The sequence below is a fragment of the Chrysemys picta genome, chromosome 6 (genome assembly GCF_011386835.1).
Source record: "Chrysemys picta bellii isolate R12L10 chromosome 6, ASM1138683v2, whole genome shotgun sequence".
Classification (NCBI taxonomy): domain Eukaryota; kingdom Metazoa; phylum Chordata; order Testudines; family Emydidae; genus Chrysemys; species Chrysemys picta.
The window spans coordinates 21,525,600-21,548,987 of record NC_088796.1 but is presented as its reverse complement, the minus strand read 5'-3'; the positions used below and the strand labels follow the sequence as shown (position 1 = coordinate 21,548,987).

At 40.2% G+C, this 23,388-nt stretch overlaps 1 protein-coding gene across 2 annotated transcripts in view; it reads right to left on the bottom strand.

The window, feature by feature from the left end:
• The window catches only part of MALT1 (MALT1 paracaspase), a 74,257-nt gene that overhangs the window by 30,780 nt on the left and 20,089 nt on the right, over positions 1-23,388 (bottom strand). Inside the window, exons 5-10 of one of the 2 annotated variants that reach the window (XM_005303875.5) lie at positions 13,274-13,452; positions 12,024-12,120; positions 11,668-11,700; positions 8,716-8,742; positions 5,966-5,998; positions 1,063-1,266 (exon numbers count right to left, since the gene is read on the bottom strand). In XM_005303875.5, the coding sequence (XP_005303932.2) occupies positions 1,063-1,266; positions 5,966-5,998; positions 8,716-8,742; positions 11,668-11,700; positions 12,024-12,120; positions 13,274-13,452 (573 nt within the window). The remainder of the gene's footprint in view (positions 1-1,062; positions 1,267-5,965; positions 5,999-8,715; positions 8,743-11,667; positions 11,701-12,023; positions 12,121-13,273; positions 13,453-23,388) is intronic. The other variant, XM_024101322.3, reaches the window with a different exon arrangement.

Here is a 23,388-nt window from a genome sequence, read left to right as displayed (position 1 = left end):
TTGAGAGGAAAAATCTTTGTTAAAGATTCAATACACTGCTCCATTTATAAAAATGTGGATAACATTTATTTTTTTCCCCAGTCTTCATCTTGTTTATTTAGATTGCAAGGTCTTCAGGGCAGGGATTGTTTCTTAGTCTATGTATGTACAGCGCTGAGCTTAAACAGGGTTTCAAGTTGGGTTTAGGTTTCTAGACATTATTGTAATACAAATAAACTATTATTATTACTACCCATGTAATTTAAGGCTGAGAAAGCTTCCCCCCTCCAGTTTCCTGGTTTTCCAGCGAGACCTCCAGCAAAAAAAGGAAGGACAGGACCTGATAGTCCCAAGGTAAACAAACAAGCAGAAAAGGAACTTATTTGTGTGTCTTGAAGAAGCAAGACAACTTTTTCCTCATTTGCACATCATCTTTAAGTTGTAGGAGTACAAAGTTAACAAAATATAGTGAGTGTAAAGTTGCAAATGCATGCAGCACAATGACTCAAAGGGCTCATTTGTGATTTTGTAACCAGTTAGTGGCAGATAACTGGTTACAAGTAACATTGTTTCCTCACAGCTTCTTTTCTGCCATTGCAAGTAGGTTTGTGCATTTACATCTGCTACACTGCCTAACTGTATTGGTGCATTCTGGGAAACACTACGCAGCGCTGACTCTTGCTTCGTGTTTTTTTCCCTAGATCACAAAAATTATGCATGTCCCACTACGAAAACAAGCCACACAAATGCAGCAATCTTTAGCAAATAACAAACCTTTTTAATGTGAAAGTATGTAGCAGTATTTAGCAGAATACTATACATTTAGGTGTGGTTAAAAGAGGCTCAAAGATTTTATCTCTTCACTAATAAAAGCAACAATACCTTTTACTCAAAGCCACAGGATGTGCTGGCGGGTGTTTAACTCACTTCCTCCTTCCCCCCATATACATGCTATTTACAGTGAAGTCTGCTTTACAATCAAGTAGGACTTAGTGATCTGGCAGAGAGGTGTAAGTTAATGTCTGAGTATTCCGACTCAAAAATGTTTTACTAAATTAGTTGGACATATCGTGACTTTCTTACCATACACTCCTTTGTCCAAAAGAAGTAAAAATTCATCCACTGCATTCCGCATCTCAGATTCAGTAAGATCCAGAAGAGAAACAACTTTGAAATCCAGCTGTCTCAGCAAGTTGGTTAATTCATAGACATCCACCATTGGAGCTTTCAGCTGAGGGTGATTCCAGTAGCTCATGTTTCCTATTAACAAAGCTACCTTGTCAATTGCTGCAAAGAAATGAAAACATTTTTATACATTGAGTCAAATTTTTTTTTTTAAAAGATGAGCTATTCTCAAATCTAAGTGCATGTACAATATTTAGTACATTAAAAAAAAAAAAGTAAAAAAATTGGCTCTGTGCCAGCAAAGAACTCTCCTAGGTGCCTGGTTTAAAATTTCATTAATTTCCAATCACTTGCTCTGACAAAGCCTGGGAAACCAAATAAGTCTTGCAGTGTGTCCTGAAGGTGAACAAATGCATCCAAAGCTTCTTAACTGGATGTTCTGTCAATAAGTCAGTCACTACTGTACCTATGATTCTCTGCCTGCCTCGAGTTAGCATTTCTCTTGAAGTGCAAGAAAGTAGTTCACCCTCCATAACAGTATTGAAATGTATCTGAATCAGTATTATATTGCCTGTGCCAGTATGCAAATACTATACCCAAGTTTCCTATGCAACCCTATATTCATAGGCACGTAACTTTCCAAAACGTTCCCATCATAAATCTTCCATGCTAGATCTCTCCCAAAATGTGAAATTTGGAGGCCTGAGCAAGAATTGCGATAGCGTTTTTAGAGCATTGGAGAGCCTCTAAGGCCTGGTCTACACTCACCCCCCAATTCGAACTAAGGTACGCAACGTAGTCGAAGTCGACGTACCTTAGTTCGAACTTACCGCGGTCCAGACGCGGCAGGCAGGCTCCCCCGTCAACTCCATGTACTTCTCGCGCCGAGCAGGATTACCAGAGTCGATGGGGACCACTTCTGGGTTCGATTTATCGCGTCCAGACAAGACGCGATAAATCGAACCCAGAAGTTCGATTGCCTGCAGCCGAACCAGCGCGTAAGTATAGACAAGCCCTAAGTGAGAAGAGAACCCCTTCCTCCCCATTAATAACTTGCTATATTGTTTAGACCAGAACTACATTAAAAATAGCTGAGGTTTGAGAGTTTAATGTAGAAGTGGACAGTACTTATTGAGGACTGATGCCTTTATCTGATTATTCAATCAAAACTAATGTATTTTCCAAAAGTTTAAAGCATTTTTGTGCTGACCACGAACAGATTCTCTCATTAAGACCCAGATCTTGCACTGAGAATTGCATGACAAATTCCCTCTTCCGCTCCCCCAAATACACACACTGACGTCAACTGGACTCCCCCAGCATGCATGAAAAGTCACTTGCAGGATCAGACTCTAATTTCCATTACCTTAAAGGCCAATGATTCAGTGTGCATGCATGTGCAGCTTGGGAAAGTGCACTCCTTCAAAACCGCTTTGGAAGCAACTATCTGGTTTTGTCTGCCTACTGCTTATTAACCTGTACCCTTTAACCTCCCCAAAAAGATTCATAGCATCTTTATCATTAAAACTTTTTTTGCAGCTGAAAAGCCTCCAAGGCCTTGAATAAGCTTGACCTATTCTAAAGCCACAGACTTGCAGTCACTCAATCTGCCTAGCAGGATACCCTTGGAGCCTCCAAAACAGAGAAAAGTATTCGTTTGGATCCACATTTTACAACATTTGTTCAGCATAGCGATAAGACAAATTTAAAGTTTTCAGATGTGTGAATAAAAAACAACCAAGGCTCCGTGGATACCTGTTCAAGTGGCAGAAAAAATTTGCTTCAAAGTCTATTTACTGTTTGGGCTGTTCACAGTTTGAGTGAAAGAGATAAACGGGTCATTTATAGGAGGTGCTATAACTAGCTATGCTACAATATAATGAAAGTCATTTTAGACTTAAAAAATTATACACTTTCAAGGCTTCAATAACCACCTATTTAGATGTTTTGTACCATGTTGTGTCAATGTTGTCCAAAAAAATGCAGTGTTGTCAGCATAAATAGGCTATTCTTACTTAACACTACAAATTAGGAGCTATAAATTAATAAAACAATTTGCATGCCATCAAGTCTAATTAAATTGCTTAAACATACACAAGTTCAATTTCCATTTGCTATTCTCATGGTAAGATATTGAAAGGTACTGGTCTATTATGCCAGTAGAGTTCATGAATATCTTGGATATGAACTCAGTGCTTTTTCTAGAAAGGGTTTAGTGCAAGGATGTTTGAATAAATCCATGTAAAGAGCTTCTAATTAAGGTCATGGAAGCACTAACTCTCAACTATGATTTTAATAGAAGAGGAGGTTGTACCTGGAATTTGTGTATTAGTTGCTAGTAAACTGGCTACCAGAATTAGATCCTATCATACACAATTTAATATCTGAAATCACACCACGTTAAACTTTGGTAGCAAGCTTATTGACGCTAGTCAGTGATCATTCAAAACTGTTGATAAAGATTTGAGAGAGACTGAAATTGCATGATTCAACACATAACTTCTGCCCAATAACTGACTGTGATACTGGGAGAGGTACTGGTAACAGGGAAAATCACAACATTTTTAATGAGGTACTGAGTTTCAACTTGTGCTGGATGTCAAGAGGTATCAGATCCATTTTATTTCTACCGTGTGGATTCTTCTGTATAAACACAACTGAATTGGCTCAGGCAAAAACAGCAATCAATCTCTCTCTGTAGTGACTTATCATGGCATGGAAGCCTGTCATTATGCACACAGCTTGTATCTTGCTGTTTCAACAAAATGCTTTGACCTTTTATTGTTAAAGTCTATGTTTATTCTCTTTCACAAGGAAGGTTCTTAGCCAAAGAATCCAATTCCATTGGACGTTTTCAAGCTACCTCAAAGCCAAATCCCATAAAATGGACAATGGAGTAAGAAATTCCCCTTGTCTAAAAGAAACTGAGCATCAAAGTTGTTGCTTAACTTAGACATTAGGAATTCTAGGACTGTAACAAACATGGCACCAAAGGTGCTATGATGTGTCTATGCCTGTAAGCTATGAGGTTCTTTTAATTGTTTATTTATAGACTTTATGATTTCTGAGAATCAAATGCTCGAATCAGGTTGAACATAGGCATATATTTTGTATCTGCCATTCAGGACACATAACAATCAAAGATAGACTACTAAGGCAATCAGACTGTCAAAAATACGTAACTTAGAATGTTTGCAATGAAGAGGTAACATGGCCTTTTTTTGGCTGATCAGAGATTTCCAGCCCAAATGCAACGAACCTACACACAAGAGAGAGTACTGAATAAGGCCGAATGATATGGTTATATTTCACAAGAAGGTCAAGCAAGACAGATTTTACAAGAAGATGGAAGTTCAGATGTGCTAACAGAGTGGTTTCAAGTTAATAAAAAGACATGTCCCAATTAGATAGGCCCCTTGTAACATGTAGAGACCCCCTTTCACCTTCTCTCTCCCCATCACTTATTTTTTCTTTGAAGAACAATCTCTACTTACAAGATTAAAATCACACAATAAAGGTAGGAAACATATTATATTATATCTTTAGTAGGGTTGCCAGGCATCCGTTTGCCGGTGCAGCGGGGGTCTCCGGCTAAGGCAGGCTACGTGCCTGCCCTAGCTCCGCACAGCTCCCAGAACAGGCTGCCAGGTCCTTATGGCCCCTGGGAGGCTCCCCAGACTACCTCTGCCCCAGTGCTGGCTCCGCACCTCCCACTGGCCAGGAACCGCGACCAATGGGAGCTACAGGGGCATTGCCTGCAGGCGCGAGGGCAGCATGTGGCACCTCCCTGGCTGCCCATGTGCCTAGGGGCAGCAGGGACCTAGAGCCCACACCCCCAGTCCAGAGCCCATACCCCCACTGCACTCCAACCCCCTGCTCCAGCCCCAGCCCCAGCCCCACCCCCTCTCCCACACCCCAAACCGCTCATCCCCAGGCCCACCCCAGAGCCCGCACCCCCAGCCAGAGCCCTCATCCCCCTCCCACACCCCAGCCCCCTACCCCAGCCCGGTGAAAGCGAGTGAGGGTCAGGGAGAGTGAGCGATGGAGGGAGGAGGGATAGAGTGAGCAGGGGCAAAGCATTGGAGAAGGGCCAGGGGCCAGGTAGGGATGTTAGGTTTTGTGCAATTAGAAAGTTGGCAACCCTAACCTTTAATAAAGTATGGCAAAACTCATCTAATAAGTGTATTGAAACACTTACCACGACACTCAAACACTATGTGCATGCAGTCAGTGCACATATTTCCAGCAGAAGGCATTTGTTGCAGCCAAGGTGTTCATGTACTGACCGAAGAACACCTATTACTACTGTGCTGTTTATTTTTATTTAATTAAAAAAAACCTTGTTCCATCTTAATCTGAAGGCATAGGTGATCATGTAGCACAAAGGCAGGCGTGATGGAATACAAGAGAGATTCATACAGTAAGCTATTTGGTGCTCATAAACAGATTTATAACTCAGGTGTCCCATGCTAAGAAAAAAAATAGTGGAAGACAAAAGTTTTCACTTATCAGACAAACTACAACCACCTTTTGTGTGAAACAATTCTAATTCTACATCTGAGATTGTCAAGCCATTCAAATACTTCACCAACATACATGTTGAGACCACAGACACAAGGAGCTAGAAATTATGAGAACTGAAAGGCAATTCAATACCAATTAATTTTAAATACTTAAAGTTTACTAACCAAAACACCAATAAGCTGCAGAGATTTTTATGCCTCTCAATATAGCTTTTAAGTATATGGCAGACCTATTGCCCTAGCAATGGTAGAAAAAGGCCACAATAACTGATTTAGATTCAGATGCACATTTCTTGTTCAAGATATACATTATTTATCATGGATATGAAACTACTCACCAGAAGGCCTGTCAGCTGATTGCTCTTGAAGGTCTATTTAAAAAGGAGGAAAAACCATGGATCATCAGTAGTTTCAAATGTAGTTGTGTACATTAGAGAAACAAGTGGTGCATTTGTTTAATTTAAGACAGCTCCCTATTGCAGCTAGTTCTTTTCTATAGCTTGGCGTGGTCTTTATTTCCTTTCTAACTTTGCAGCACAAGTTTTCATTCTTCATGCCTAGCAATATGAGTTATTTGCTGTTATCCTAATTTCCCACCCTACAGCACATTTGCTCTAGTAGGATATGCATGGTGGGGGGTTTTATACCCTGAATCTGAGATGGCAAGAAAATGTGGATTTTGATCTTACAAACTACGTTAGTATTTTCAATATAATCTGAAATACTGTACAGTATATCCTCTCTGATCAGATGTATTGCAGGGAATCAAACAGATCATGAGTTGGGCTATGTTCTATATTCAGCAAGGTTGAGAATTTGCGTTGCTAGAAATTCTTTAATTTTTATTTCACCATTCGCAGTGGCATGGAAGAGCTAACAACGACATTCAGTGCTGAACAACAGCTGGGTGAAATGCCTACCCCTTTTGTTAACATGCATATATCATGACAACCCTGTCAATAGATTCTCTTGGAACGTAAATTAACTCTTGGCAAAAGTAAACATGTCTTCTATGTCCAGCACAGGAATTACATGGCCTTTACGATGTGACCTTTTTGGGAACCCAGTGTCTGGGATAATCCCTAATGGAGTAATATTTGAATCTCCAACACAAACAACAAATGTGAATCAAATTAGATTAGTTTGATCTCCAATCTGATTGACACTATATCATCACAACCATTTTTATGTTTGGCAGCCAGATACCTTAACTCAATAAGACTTCATTCTAGCAGCAGATAATCTGCTAAAAACAGTATTACGTTGAAACATCTCAAGTACAAAGATCACATACAGAAAGCCAACCAAAAAAAAAAAAAAGATTTTTTACGATTAAGTGATTTGCCGTAGTTTTGCAACTATATAAACTGATTTGCTGGGTTATCTTCAAATTATACTAATTTATTTTAGTGCCCTCGACATGACAGTTAACATTTTCAATAGATATATGTGTAACGCTGGCAAACCAGATGCCTGTTTATGCCAAGGTCCCCTGCCTCACTTGGATACTAACAAACATATAGCGGGAATCAGTCTGGTTCACCTGTGTGTTAGTACTGATGAAATAGGTATTAGAGTTATAAAAATATGAGTAGTGTTTAGATTTTATTGAATTCTTGTAAATTGCTGCATGCGTTAATCTTACAATATGGGATACAGATGATGATATTAGTAAGATATTTGAGCATTTGCATTGTAAGCATCTGTAACTGTGCAAGTCATCAGACAGGAGAGAAACATTAACTAGTGTGAAAAACTAGTCTCCAATAGGACATGTTATCTCCCACCTGACAAAGAAGGTCCACCAACACCATACGAATTATTGCGGAACATCAGAGGACAAAGGACTGTTGATTGCTCTGCTCCCCTTCACGCCCACTCCCCATTCCCCATGAAAAGAAGAGGTGCAAGTGAATTCCTTTCACCAGCTAAGTTTGCAACTCCAATCAGAAGGGGGGGTGGGGAAGAATAAAAAAAGCCCTAATGGAGGAGAAACTCTCTTTTTGCTGCTCGGACTCTAGGGGTGCAAGATTTCTAGGCATAAGCAAGGCATCCCCAGCTGCTTAGTCTGGGTTAGCCCTAAGGGACACAATGATCTTGCTTATTATAAAAGCTTCTATTACCTTTTGAAACTTAAGATAGGAACTCATTTTGGTATTTATGTTTACCTGCTTTAAACTTGTAAATAACGCTTATTTCCTTTTACCAGTTAGTAAAGCTTTAGATAGTTCATTATAGGATTGGCTACAAGTGTTGTCTTTGGTGTGAGATCTAAAGTGCAACTGACCTGGATAAGTGACTTGTCCTTTGGGACTGGGAGTAACCTAAATATTATTGTGATACCTAATGTAAGGGACCATCTATCACAAAGGCAATCTTACCTGGGTGGAAAGATAGTTCAAAGTCCCCAAGAGCAGTGGTTCTCAAAGCCAGTCCACCGCTTGTTCAGGAAAAGCCCCTGGCGGGCCGGGCCAGTTTGTTTACCTGCCACGTCCGCAGGTTCGGCCGATTGTGGCTCCCACTGGCCGCAGTTCACTGCTCCAGGCCAAAGGGGGCTGCAGGAAGGGCGGCCAGCACATCCCTTGGCCTGTGCCACTTCCCGCAGCCCCCATTGGCCTGGAGCAGCGAACCGCGGCCAGTGAGAGCCGCAATCGGCTGAACCTTCAGACGTGGCAGGTAAACAAACCGGCCCAGCCCGCCAGGGGCTTTCCCTGAACGAGTGGTGGACCGGCTTTGAGTACCACTGTCCAAGAGGACTGTCTGTGACTTCACGTTAAGGCTGTTGTTATGCTTGAGGAGTTTACGCTTGATACTTAAATTTTGCCAATTTAATTATAGATTAATTATAGAACTCACAACCAATTTGGGATTTGTGCCCTGCTTCTTATCAGTCTGCCCAGAGGTTGGTACTCATGCTCTTGAGTGACTGCCAGACAGCTTGACAGTGTGACTGAATCAAAACCCCAGATCTAATACACCTGGACTATGCAAATGAAACTTAAATTTTGCAGCTCTGATCTATTCAGTTTTTAATGTACATTTCAAATCTGAAATTAAAGCTGTTTATTTCAAAGTATGTGCTACTTACCAGGCTTTCCAAGACTACTAAACTCTTCTGTAGAGAAATACATAAAAATAATGAAATTACAGTTTTGATAAACAAGAAGGAAAATAAACATTGGTCATAAAAGGGATTAACTATTGTATTCTGTATTAAACAGAAGCTGAAGGCTAGAAAAGAAAGCTCTAAAACCTGGACAAATTATTTAAAAATATATACATATATATGTATGTATTTTTATAGTTTAGTATATTTATCCCTTCGCAAGCTTCCACCACACCCCACACACACAAAACAAAAAACTACTAGTTGATTTACATCAAAATATGAAATATGATTAGCTACGGTACTCAGATTTCATTATAGTGTCTATATCAGGGAATAGACACAACAGACGCACTAATGGGAAAAATATATAGAATATACTTCATCCAATTAGTCCACAGACATTCAAGCAGCTTTAATGACAAGTGAGAAAACAAACGGAATCACACATATGAAGATATATGTTTTTATGAACATTCTAAAATGGCAACATACTAAACAAGAATGTATTTATTTAAAAAAAAAGAAATTAAAGACATTTCTAGGATGATTTTCAGAAATATCAAACATTCACAGGACTCTCTGATTTTTCATTTCAGGGATTTTAATGGGAGCTAAGGGAAAATTTATTTCCAGTGCCAGGAGACAAAAATCTTCTAGTTAGTTGGGTGAAACTCACACCAAAGCAGAGGGCCCACACAAGACCAATCTGACATGGAAAGTATTTTGTGTAAAGAGCTCAATACTGCAAGGCACCTACATGTTCCATTTACTTTTGGTACTTGGGCCCTCACAGAGGCTGAGCTAGTTCATTGGGCCTCATATAAAGCTCTGTATACTGGTGAAAAAATGCTTCATAATAGCTTAACATTGCGCTCTTCCCGGTTTCTTCCAATGTATCTGTTAATGTTAGGGCTGTCAAACGGTTTAAAAAAAAAGTCACAATTGCAGTTTTAATCGCAGTTAAACAATAACAACATACTAAATTTAAATTCAGCATGGAAGTATGTCCTCTGGAATGGCGGGTCAAAGCATGAAGGAGCATACAAATGTTTCACATATCTGGCACGTAAATACCTTGCAACACCAGCTACAAAAGTGCCATGCGAATGCCTGTTCTCACTTTCAGGTGACACTGTAAATAAGAAGCAGGCAGCATTATCTCCCGTAAATGTAAGCAAACTTGTTTGTCTTAGCGATTGGCTGAACAAGAAGTAGGACTGAGTGGACTTGTAGGCTCTGAAGTTTTACATTGTTTTGTTTGAGTGCAGTTACGTAAAAAAAATTCTACACTTGTAAGTTGCACATTCATGATAAAGAGATTGCACTACAGTATTTGTATTCGGTGAATTTAACAATACTATTTCTTTTGTTTTTTTAACAGTGCAAATACTTGTAATCAAAAACAAATATAAAGTGAACACTGCACACTTTGTATTCTGTGTTGTAATTGAAATCAATATATTTGAAAATGCAGACAACATCTACAAATATTTAAATAAATGGTATTCTATTATTGTTTAATCGCTTGACAACCCTACTACAAATCTATCTTGCTGATTTGAGATGAATTAAGCATGGAATACTACAACTCAGGTGAGTTTAGAAAAATATTTGCCACATACAACATTCTTAGGTATTGCGTAGAGAAAAGGTGCTTCAAACATTTAGTCCAAAATATAATCAATAAATGCATCCTACATCTCTTTGTAGCATTCTGTTAAATTGAGGTCACTCTAGCCTGGGATACAAAAGTATCTTCCACTGCCTCCAACCAAAAATATTTATAATAAATTTAAATTGGTATTCTGTTGTTGTTTAACAGTATGATTAAAACTGATTAATTATGATTTTTTAAAATCTAGTTAATTTGTTGTGCAGTAATCGCTTGAGTTAACTGCAATTAACTGATATACATATTTTAAAAATTATGCTATGTAGTAACTAAGGCTATGCCTGGTTTGACTGGAAAAGGTTAAATAAAATCTCCCTAAAATCTCTAAGTAAATTTCCTTTTGTACAGAAGCATACCATACATAATGTATAGTTTAAATAGTCAAGGTAGGAGATAGACATTATGGGCCTGATCCTTGGCTCTCAGAACATCCCCTCTGTACCATGGAGCAATGCAAAGAGGAAGTAAAGCTGCCCTAATAGAACAGCTGGGAGAAACCCCTTGTGTAGGTATAAAGCGGGTGTAGAACTGGCAGAACCATCCCAATGCCACCCCCAACACAGAAGACACACTCGAGCAGTCCCTGCTTGCACAGGCGATTGCCAGCCATCGTAAGTTATGGGAGCACTGCCGCTGCTCAAACTTACACTAGGTCTGAATCAGCAGACACTGGTGCCTAGGGAGCTGTGCTTTTCCAAAGGATGTTACCCCTTTGCCTAGCTGAAGACACCTGGTGGTAGGAGGGATAGCTCAGTGGTTTGAGCATTGGCCTGCTAAACCCAGGGTTGTGAGTTCAATTCTTGAGGGGGCCACTTAGGGATCTGGGGCAAAATCAGTACTTGGTCCTGCTAGTGAAGGCAGGGGGCTGGACTCGATGACCTTTCAGGGTCCCTTCCAGTTCTAGGAGATGGGATATCTCCATATATTTCTTTCTTTCTTTCTTTCTCAGCACCCTCATGTTTCATAAGAATCTGGTAAATTTTTCAAGCTTTGCACATGGCGACAGTGCAGAACCAAAATATTTTTGATGCACAGATGAAGAAAGTAGCTCATAATTTTGTTTAAAATGATAGCACCAGATGCAAAGGAGAAATGGGAAGCACATGCATAAGTATAAAATTATTTTGCAAATCAATATGCTACAGCACATTAAAGCCTTCAACTTCACATACTATTGTAGTGATAGATCCAGCAATCTCCATAATTCCCAGCATCCAGGATTATTTTTAAAGCCACCCACAACCAAAGATTTACTTTACCTTCAGTGCATTCCACTGCCATAGCTTTTCTTCCTTGTATTTTAAGAGAAAAATCTAGGTATAATTCATGCTCTCAATTTTGTCCACAAACTACATGAACTGAATGACTTTTCACTATATACTAGCATGTTCAGAAACTTGATAAATTGCACAGAGATACTAGCAGAGGATCTCTAAGCACTTTAAAAATGTTAAGTTTCTAAAAATCCCTGTGTGTTGTGCAAACTGGAGTTACAGAAAGGTTAAGTGACTTGTCCATGGTCATGCACTGGGAGCTTCAAATAGGAATTCTAATGCCAAGTCATCAGGTTTTATTTACCAGCTTTTATTATGTGTCAAATTAACAGAAGCATTACCTATCATGACTTCTATCTTCTTGCTTTCTTGATTGTCTTGGTCATTAAACACACGACACCAATAGGTCCCCTGATGTTCCATGTCCACATAAGACACCTATATAAGCATGAGAACCACACATCTTAAAATATATAAAATGCATTTTCAGTTAAACCAATAAAAAGGAAAAAGTCAAAAATTAAGACTAAACTTCCTTCACACGATTTCAAATACAAAGGCCCTGATCCTGCAGCATAGGGATCTGTCTGCACTCAAAAAAGAAAACAATGTAAAACTTCAGCACCTACAAGTCCACTTAGTCCTACTTCTTGTTCAGCCAATCACTACAAAAAGTGCAATGCAAATACCTGTTCTCACTTTCTGGTGACATTGTAAATAAGAAGAGGGCAGCATTATCTCTTGTAAATGTAAACAAACTTGTTTGTCTGAGTGACTGACTGAAAAGAAGTAGGACTGAGTGGACTTGCAGGCTCTAAAATGTTGCATTGTTTTCTTTTTGAATGCAGTTATTTTTTGTACATAATTCTACATTTGTAAGTTCAACTTTCATGATAAAGAGATTGCACTACAGTACTTGTATTCGGTGAGTTGAAAATATTATTTCTTTTGTTTTTTTTTTTAACAGTGCAAATACTTGTAATCAAAAACAAATATAAAGTGAGCACTGTACACTTTCTATTCTTTGTTGTAATTGAAATCAATATATTTGAAAATGCAGACAACATCCACAAATATTTAAATAAATGGTATTCTATTATTGTTTAATCGCTTGACAACCCTACTACAAATCTATCTTGCTGATTTGAGATGAATTAAGCATGGAATACTACAGCTCAGATGAGTTTAGAAAAATATTTGCCACATACAACATTCTCAGGTATGGCGTAGAGAAAAGGTGCTGCAAACATTTAGTCCAAAACATAATCAATAAATGTATCCTACATCTCTTTGTAGCCTTCTGTTAAATTGAGGTCACTCTAGCCTGGGATACAAAAGTATCTTCCACTGCCTCCAACCAATTAATACCACCAGAGACATGGTTCCCCTAATTAAACTTATTTTAGAACTCTGCACTCCAAAGGGACTCAAAACCACTATGGAAATACTAGCAATGGGACACCAGAAAACTGAAAGTGTTCTTTATGCTATCTCACAGCTCAATGATTCTAATAATTTAGTCTCTGAGGCAAATAACTATGATAAAAGTGGTTAAATTAGTTTCAGAACTCAGCACTCCTCAATAACTTACCATATATACCTTTCTATTCCCATTTGTCAATGGAAATCCATTTCTGAACCACTGGTAATGAGGAACTGGGTTTCCAATAGCACCACACTCTAGAACCAATGTGTCCCCTACCATCAGGTTTTGTGATTGGGGCTGAATGCAGACATGTATCTTGTTTTCAGGCAAACCAACCAAGCTTCCTTAAATTTAAAAAACAAGAAAAGAAAAAAAACACACATACAAAAAGAATTCATTGAGAAGCAAGCCCACGCTTTTTTACTGTTCTGTCTTAAATAAGGGGGGAGTCGGAGACAAAGAGATAGAGAATGATTAGTTTGCATTTTACTTACTTCAATTTCAACATAAGGAGGTGTCTCTCCTAGTCTCTAAACCATGACAAACTATTATTATTAATAATGTTTATTACATTAGTGCCTAAGGACCTTAAAAATACAGTAAAAACAAACCATTAGCCTTTCTCCATACAAATCAGATCAGCAACAACCAGACTTGCCCCAACTCTGCTCCCACATCATCCTAAACACCTACAATAAAAATACTGCTGCCCCCCCCCAGCCTGTTCCAGACTTCTGCTCAAACAGAAGGGCTTTGCAGCATGACCTAAACAATAGCAAATTCAGACTATTTTGGAATGGAGAAAGGAGGAAGAGCAAATTAGGGACCCTCACAACTGAGAGCAGCTGACTCTAATAAAACCAAGGACTGTAGTACCTCTAGTACAGCAGTATGGCACGGGAAGAAACTGCCTCTTTCAGGTAGGGAGGACTCAAGATATTTAGGGCTTGGTAAGTCAAAACCAAAATTCGGACATCCATCCAAAACTCAAAGGCAGCCAGTGAGGCTTCCAGAACACCAACATCATGTCCTCACAGCAAGATGCACCACTGAACCACTGTATTCTGTGTCAGTTTCTGTTTCCAAAGAGATGTAAAGTGTAATCCACGTACACTGCAGTAATCTAATCTTAAAGTGACAGGTGTGGGGATAACAATAGTGAGAGCTGCATCCTAGTGAAGGGGACAACATCTCTAGATTGGACTAAAATGAAAAGCCATCCTGGACACTACTCTTGTAAGATGTGTAACAGTAGATAGGGGTTGAATGAGACTTAACCTTTCAATCCTTCAGGCAACTTGAAAAATCTTTCTGGCTAACTATATTATATCCCAAATATATTACTCCAGCCTCAGCTGAAATGAGATCCCCTCATTTTCAACAATGAGTAAACATGGAAGGCATATTTGAAAATATTTTCTCTTTGAAAAAACATGGTTCAAAAAATTAATTCTTCATGTTTTACATTCCTAAATTTAGTCATCAGTAAGATAGTGGAAGGTGAACACACACAAGTAGGCTTACTTTCAAAGCCAATTTTAATACCTCGCTGTTCGTCACACATAGGGCCAAATGCAGCAACCCTTTCATGAATAAAATTCCACTGATTTTAGTGTGAGTTTTGCACAAAGGACTTGAAAGACTGGGCCCTTACACTATAGTAGGTTTACTGCTATTCTGTCTACATAGCACCAATGAAGACTGTTACCAGTCTATACACTATCCAATTTAAACAAATGTTTTAAAAAATGACTTGTGATTTTGGGTCCCTTTATATTTGGTTGACAGGGTCTGATTTCCAGAATGTGCCAAGTCTCCACCCTTTGAAAACCAGGCCTCTTTAAGGCATTTAAAGTTGGAGGCATCCAAAATTGAGGCACCCAAAAATTACTAGTCAGTTTTTAAAGTCTTGGCCCTTAGTGATTACATATTTTCCAGCTTCACTGTATTTCCTGTCTCACTCACTTTTTGATGTACCCCTCATCTAAACAACAGTAGGCAAAACTACAATATCACTACACAAACTGGTTAGCAACATTGCCAGAAAAATGAACATGTTGGAACAACCCTCAACACCATACGTCCAATTGCCTTTGCCAACAAAGAAAGAATGACATAAGCAAAAAGCAACAAAATCATTAGGTTACAATCCAGATGGGAAAAGAGGGGTAACATCACAGAGTTCCATTTAATACAATTGTGATCATGCTCTTCATACTAGAAAATGGTTGATATATCTTGGTCAGTTATCAATTCCTTCATAAGTGAGGCAGGAAAGTATTATTTTAGCTCCATATGTAACAAAATTGATTTATTCAATTTATGGGCCAGATTCTCACTTGGTGTATCACCACCAAAGTCAATAAAGCTGCATCACTTTACACCAGCTGAGGATCTGATCCATTATTCATAGCAGTCCAAACTGAACTCTCTCTCTCGCACGCTCTCTGTGTTAATAAATATATACATACATAGAGAAAAAAAAAAAGACAGAAAAGTTAAGATTACAAACAATAGATAGGGTGAGGGATAGCTCAGTGGTTTGAGCATTGGCCTGCTAAACCCAGGGTTGAGAGTTCAATCCTTGAGGGGGCCACTTAGGAATCTGGGGCAAAATCAGTACTTGGTCCTGCTAGCTGCTAGTGAAGGCAGGGGGCTGGACTTGATGACCTTGCAAGGTCCCTTCCAGTTCTAGGAGATAGGATATCTCCATTAATTTAATTTAATTTATAACAGTCATTCTTTTCTCTAGGGACTAGCATGCATGGCTGGAGGATTGGAAAACCAATCCTCCTTTTATCCAGATTTTTCTTGGCAATTCATATTGGAAATAATACTGTTAAGGACTTGATTTCTGCAAGCTTCTAAGCACCCTTAGCTCCTGTTGAAGTCATTAGGAGGTTTAAGGCCCTTAGTACATTGCAGATGCAGCTCTGCATCTCCCACAATTGGGATCAGTAGTATATGTTGCCAACATATCACTTTCTGTATGCTTTTATGTATATATTCTATCTGCTGCAGCTAGACCTGATAAAAGATTCTTAGTGAAATCTTCTACCTAAATCTCACTCTGAGGCTATCCTGAGCATCTAAAATAAGCGTACCACCACTGAAATGTCTCCTACAAGTTCCTCGGTTTACCTGAACACATAACACTATATTTAATAGCGTTAGTTGACTATTCCCAATAATGTTATAAGCCCCAGTGCCATTTTGTGATTTATTATAGGACAGTAATCCAAACCACAGAATATTCAAGGCTGAATGCTCTTCTGTAGGAAGCTCCTCCAGTGTTATGAATTGAATGCTCATGATGTACTGCCACCACAACATGCAGGAATCAGCATCTTAACTCTGAAAATTTGACAGCTGCTGTTACTGAACCAGAATTACAACCGTTTGCTACAGAAATCAGCTGCAGTTCAGATTCTGACCCTTTTTGGTGCCCCCAAAGTATATTTTCAGTGCAGTGGAGTATATTATCCTTTAAGGGTATACTATGGTTGTCGTTATTTGCTGGTTTTGACTTTCAATGAAACAAGAGTAAGCATTACCAGCGTAAAATATTTTGACTACAGATAAACCAAACATAGGATTTTGGTTTTGCTTGTTAAAAAACACAAAAACAAAAAACTCTAATCCAGGACACAACTTGCCTGCTTGCCTACATTCTTGTGGTTCAGATAAAATGAAATCCAGATTCAAACAACTCTTTGATTATTTTTACAAGACCCCAAAACCTAGCTGACATGGTTTTGTATAACCAAAACCAAGTCTTCCTGTTTCACCTTCAATACTTATTTGACATAATATTTATATATTAGATGCTTCTTAGCACAAAACTATAATCTGAAAGACATTTAAAACTGAAGAGAGGGATTTCAAAACTAAATGGTTAACACTGTGGCTACACAAGAAATGCATTCTGTAGATTTCACGATTAGAGGTTTAACTGTAAAGCAACAGAAGTTACACTTTTGAACTATTTACTTATACCCCCTTCACCTTCTCAATGTAGGCTTGCCATTCAAGTTACAGGGAGCTCTGCACACGTGCAGCAAAAATCAACCCAATGGTCGGTACGCTTCAAGGTAATCATTTTACCACTTCACCAGAATTGCCATATTACATTAGCATCAGCTTTTCATGAAAATTAAATTCCTTAGTGTCTCATAAAAATGTCCAGCAACCCTTTTCTAGTTGTTTAATTAAGGTGTACAAGCACAAACACAGCAAAGTTAACCCAGAAGAGAGCACAGTCAAGGCCCTTTGTGTATCAGTTATGTACCCACAGTGAAATTACAGAGGTAGCCCACTTCCTTTACACCAGATACAAAATTCAAAATGGTCCAAAACTCCTGCAGAGGGACTCACTACACAGCAGTAGCTACTAAGAATGGTGATTGTGAAGAGTTGCATTGCAGCCCCCATGACCTGCCCGCAGGGATGTGCATACATGAACTAAATTCCTCTCACCACCAGCTAACTTTGCTGCAGATGGCTAGTAGTGAAAATGTTAGGGGGTTACAATGAAACAGCAATATTGTCACCAAGTTTAGTGTGTCAATATCTCTTTAATTCAAATAGTCAAGTTTGACAGTGAATCTATTAACGGGCCGTTCTATAGTACTAGAAGTGCTTCATAAACACCCCTCCTCTTTGTTCTAACTCCTAGATAAAGTTTCTTCTTAAACAAAACTGTGTTCACAAATGTATTAATATAGAAACTGCTAAAATATTGAGATTAAATATATTTCTACTGTACATACAGAAGCAACTTCACTGTGAGGAATTCAAATATGCATGGGATGTCTGGTAACATTTAAAAAAAAACACAACGATAGCAAGTTCAGACTTTCCCAGAAAGAATATATCATGAAGCTTTTGGTTCAGCTGTTGTGGTCACTCATGTCAATGTGTATAGATTAAAGGTCCAGAATATGCAGACACATGTTGGCATCTAACCCGTCAATCACTTGTGGATTAAGGGCTCATAACAATATGTATTGTATGCATTGACTCCCTTTGGTCTCCCTTTGTCCCATTCGACAATGTCTGAGCAACACAGCATGTACAGCACAGTGTAGTTCAGGGATCCTACAACTAACATATGCTCGAGCCAGAGATAAGAGAGTTACAGACTAACTGGAAGCTTCAACTAATTTTCACATTTTTGGAGGAATTAAGTCAGAACCTCTAATTTCTTTCCTTAAGGTTATCTGCAAAGGAAAACAAAAATTGCCCTCTTGGACTAGCGATTGAGTACTCCATTGAAATCTCTTAAGGGCATCCCAGAGACAAGATTGAAAGAAAGGCTCAAGTCCTAGTATTCTGTATTAGAAAGTTAGATCTCCTCTACTCTGATTTTCCAGGAAGCTGATGAATAACTAGAGAGTAAGCAAGATTATGGCTTCCTGGGTACAAAGGAGGAAGCGCTGGCTGAAAATTTACTGACAGAACTGTTTTCCATCAGAAAGTGTCAATTTGACAAAAACATTTCTGGGAACTGTGAAGGGGCACACTCGCTTTGGTGGAGAGGAGACTAACGAGCCTAGTTCAACCTTAACAAGGCACACCTGTAAGGCTTGCTCTGCATGTATTGGGGGGTGCAGGGGGAAAGAGCTTAAAAAGAGAAAACCTGCTGCAAGAAGGCTGCTATACCTCAGAGACTGCTGACCACAGACACAGATCAGCCAGGAGAGATACTTGCAGGCCTCAGCCACCCTTGAAACTGCATGGACCAGCTCTCAAGCAAGATGCCACAAGAGGAGATGCTGGAAGTAGACCCTACTTAAAGACAGTAGACCAGCTAATAAGCCAAGCCCCAAAGGGCTGATCCCAGAAAGACTGCCTGACTAGAGAGACAAGCAAGCTTTGCTTTCTTTTCCTCTGATTTCCCTCTCTCATGCAAGGGAAAGAGAGAGAGAGAGAGAAATGGACCTCTCTTTTTGTTTGGAGAACACCTCATGTGGTACAAACAGGGGGAAAGCATTATAAATAACTTGGATCAGGATCTGGTCTGGACTCAGGGAATTCCCAACCTCCACAGAAATGTATTAACTTCCTGTGAAAATTTTGATGAAATTATCAAAACCTTTTTTTTTTTAAACTTACTCTTTTGACATAATATAAACAAAAGATCAACATGTTTCCTTTGATACAGTGAAAATGAAATATTTTTGTAATATTTAATTCCACAATAAATTCTAATATTGACTTTGTCCTGATTTGGGACAAAACCAAAGTTTAAAAACCTCAGAATTTCCTGCAGGACAGAAATTCCAGATTGAGGAGCTCTGAAAGGAGGTGACACTCGAACAATTGTGATAGGAAGGGATTTTTAGGCAAATTGTTTTTATTAACTCCTCAGATGCCTGACAAACAATCAGCTTAGAAAGCTCCCCCTATTGCTTTTAGAACTCCAGTAAAAAGGGAAGGTAGGACTACCTATTCCTGAAACACGATTAAAAAAAAAAAAAAAAGCAAGCATTTCAATCATAGAATCATAGAATCATAGAATATCAGAGTTGGAAGGGACCTCAAGAGGTCATCTAGTCCAACCCCCTGCTCAAAGCAGGACCAATTCCCAGCTAAATCATCCCAGCCAGGGCTTTGTCAAGCCGGGTCTTAAAAACCTCCAAGGAAGGAGACTCCACCACCTCCCTAGGTAACGCATTCCAGTGTTTCACCACCCTCCTAGTGAAATAGTTTTTCCTGATATCCAACCTGGACTTCCCCCACCGCAACTTGAGACCATTGCTCCTTGTTCTGTCATCTGCCACCACTGAGAACAGCCGAGCTCCATCCTCTTTGGAACCCCCCTTCAGGTAGTTGAAGGCTGCTATCAAATCCCCCCTCATTCTTCTCTTCTGGAGACTAAACAATCCCAGTTCTCTCAGCCTCTCCTCATAAGTCATATGCTCCAGACCCCTAATCATTTTTGTTGCCCTCCGCTGGACTCTTTCCAATTTTTCCACATCCTTCTTGTAGTGTGGGGCCCAAAACTGGACACAGTATTCCAGATGAGGCCTCACCAATGTCGAATAAAGGGGAACGATCACGTTCCTCGATCTGCTGGCAATGCCCCTACTTATACAGCCCAAAATGCCGTTAGCCTTCTTGGCAACAAGAGCACACTGTTGACTCAAATCCAGCTTCTCGTCCACTGTGACCCCTAAGTCCTTTTCAGCAGAACTGCTACCTAGCCATTCGGTCCCTAGTCTGTAGCAGTGCATGGGATTCTTCCGTCCTAAGTGCAGGACTCTGCACTTGTCCTTGTTGAACCTCATCAGGTTTTTTTCTGCCCAATCCTCTAATTTGTCTAGGTCCCTCTGTATCCGATCCCTACCCTCTAGTGTATCTACCACGCCTCCTAGTTTAGTGTCATCTGCAAACTTGCTGAGAGTGCAGTCCACACCATCCTCCAGATCATTAATAAAGATATTAAACAAAACCGGCCCCAGGACCGACCCTTGGGGCACTCCACTTGAAACCGGCTGCCAACTAGACATGGAGCCATTGATCACTACCCGTTGAGCCCGACGATCTAGCCAGCTTTCTATCCACCTTACAGTCCATTCATCCAGCCCATACTTCTTTAACTTGGTGGCAAGAATACTGTGGGAGACAGTATCAAAAGCTTTGCTAAAGTCAAGAAATAACACATCCACTGCTTTCCCCTCATCCACAGAGCCAGTTATCTCATCATAGAAGGCAATTAGGTTAGTCAGGCACGACTTCCCCTTCGTGAATCCATGCTGACTGTTCCTGATCACTTTCCTTTCCTCTAAATGTTTCATAATTGATTCCTTGAGGACCTGCTCCATAATTTTTCCAGGGACTGAGGTGAGGCTGACTGGCCTGTAGTTCCCCGGATCCTCCTTCTTCCCTTTTTTAAAGATGGGCACTACATTAGCCTTTTTCCAGTCATCTGGGACCTCCCCCGATCGCCATGAGTTTTCAAAAATAATGGCTAATGGCTCTGCAATCTCACCCGCCAACTCCTTTAGCACCCTCGGATGCAGCGCATCCGGCCCCATGGACTTGTGCACGTCCAGTTTTTCTAAATAGTCCCGAACCACTTCTTTCTCCACAGAGGGCTGGTCACCTTCTCCCCATGCTGTACTGCCCAGTGCAGCAATCTGGGAGCTGACCTTGTGCGTGAAGACAGAGGCAAAAAAATCATTGAGTACATTAGCTTTTTCCACATCCTCGGTCACTAGGTTGCCTCCCTCATTCAGTAAGGGGCCCACACTTTCCTTGATTTTCTTCTTGTTGCTAACATACCTGAAGAAACCCTTCTTGTTACTCTTAACATCTCTTGCCAACTGCAACTCCAAGTGTGATTTGGCCTTCCTGATTTCACTCCTGCACGCCTGAGCAATATTTTTATACTCCTCCCTGGTCATTTGTCCAATCTTCCACTTCTTATAAGCCTCTTTTTTGCGTTTAAGATCAGCAAGGATTTCACTGTTTAGCCAAGCTGGTCGCCTGCCATATTTACTATTCTTTCTACACATCGGGATGGTTTGTTCCTGCAACCTCAATAAGGATTCTTTAAAATACAGCCAGCTCTCCTGGACCCCTTTGCCCTTCATGTTATTCTCCCAGGGGATCCTGCCCATCTGTTCCCTGAGGGAGTCAAAGTCTGCTTTTCTGAAGTCCAGGGTCCATATTCTGCTGCTCTCCTTTCTTCCTTGTGTCAGGATCCTGAACTTGACCATCTCATGGTCACTGCCTCCCAGGTTCCCATCCACTTTTGCTTCCCCTACTAGTTCTTCCCTGTTTGTGAGCAGCAGGTCAAGAAAAGCTTTGCCCCTAGTTGGTTCCTCTAGCACTTGCACCAGGAAATTGTCCCCTACGCTTTCCAAAAATTTCCTGGATTCTCTGTGCACCGCTGTATTGCTCTCCCAGCAGATATCAGGGTGATTAAAGTCTCCCATGAGAACCAGGGCCTGCGATCTAGCAACTTCTGCTAGTTGCCAGAAGAAAGCCTCGTCCACCTCATCCCCCTGGTCTGGTGGTCTATAGCAGACTCCAACCACGACATCACCCTTGTTGCTCCCACTTCTCAACTTTATCCAGAGACACTCAGGTTTTTCTGCAGTATCATACCGGAGCTCTGAGCAGTCATACTCCTCTCTTACATACAATGCAACTCCCCCACCTTTTCTGCCCTGCCTGTCCTTCCTGAACAGTTTATATCCATCCATGACAGTACTCCAGTCATGTGAGTTATCCCACCAAGTCTCTGTTATTCCAATCACATCATTTTACCCCATAAAAGCCATACAGACCTTCAGGCCTTCTTTATATGCCAAAAGGAAAGAGATACAAAGTAGGGTTTCTCTTTTTCAGATTACCTTTGAAGACCAGAGTGACTATCACTGAGGGTTCTCCATTACACAGGTTGTGAGCAACCCCTACATGGAACCTCACAGCCAATCTCCCCTTTGTGTAGAAAAAAAACAAAAACAAAAAAACCCCACAACTCCATAACATTCAGGACCATTGTTAAGGGACTCTCAATGGCTGTGGAGGATGACTGGTTTCCTCTTATTCAGCATAAAAAGTAATAGAATGTGATCTCCCCATGCAAAGTTCGTTGTTGGGGAAGGAAATGAGCTACTATAAAGGTTGGCAGGCCTAACATCCAGCTTTCAACACTGGTCAACTTAAAAACCTATGCAGACACTTGCTAAGACTATTGCTAGTGTTATTGAACTGCAGAAACACACGCCTATGTGAGGAAGTCACACTGACAATTTAATACTTTATATCAGCTTGCAGCAGTTTGTTGCTTCAGACACTGATTGCAGAATTCTGTCATAGAATCATAGACTTTAAGGTCAGAAGGGACCATTATGATCATCTAGTCCAACCTCCTGCATAACGCAGGCCACAGAATCTCACCCACTCACTCCTGAAACAAACCCTTAACCCATATCTGAGACACTGAAGTCCTCAAATCATGGTTTAAAGACTTCAAGGTGCAGAGAATCCTCCAGCAAGTGACCCGTGCCCCACGCTGCAGAGGAAGGCAAAAAAACCCAGGGCCTCTGCCAATCTGCCCTGGGGGAAAATTCCTTCCCGACCCCAAATATGGAGATCAGCTAAACCCTAAGCATGTGGGCAAGACTCACCAGACAAGACACCCAGGAAAGAATTCTCTGTAGTAACTCAGATCCCAGCCCATCTAACATCCCATCACAAGCCATTGGGCATATTTACCGCTAATAGTCAAAGATCAATTAATTTCTAAAATTAGGCTATCCCATCAT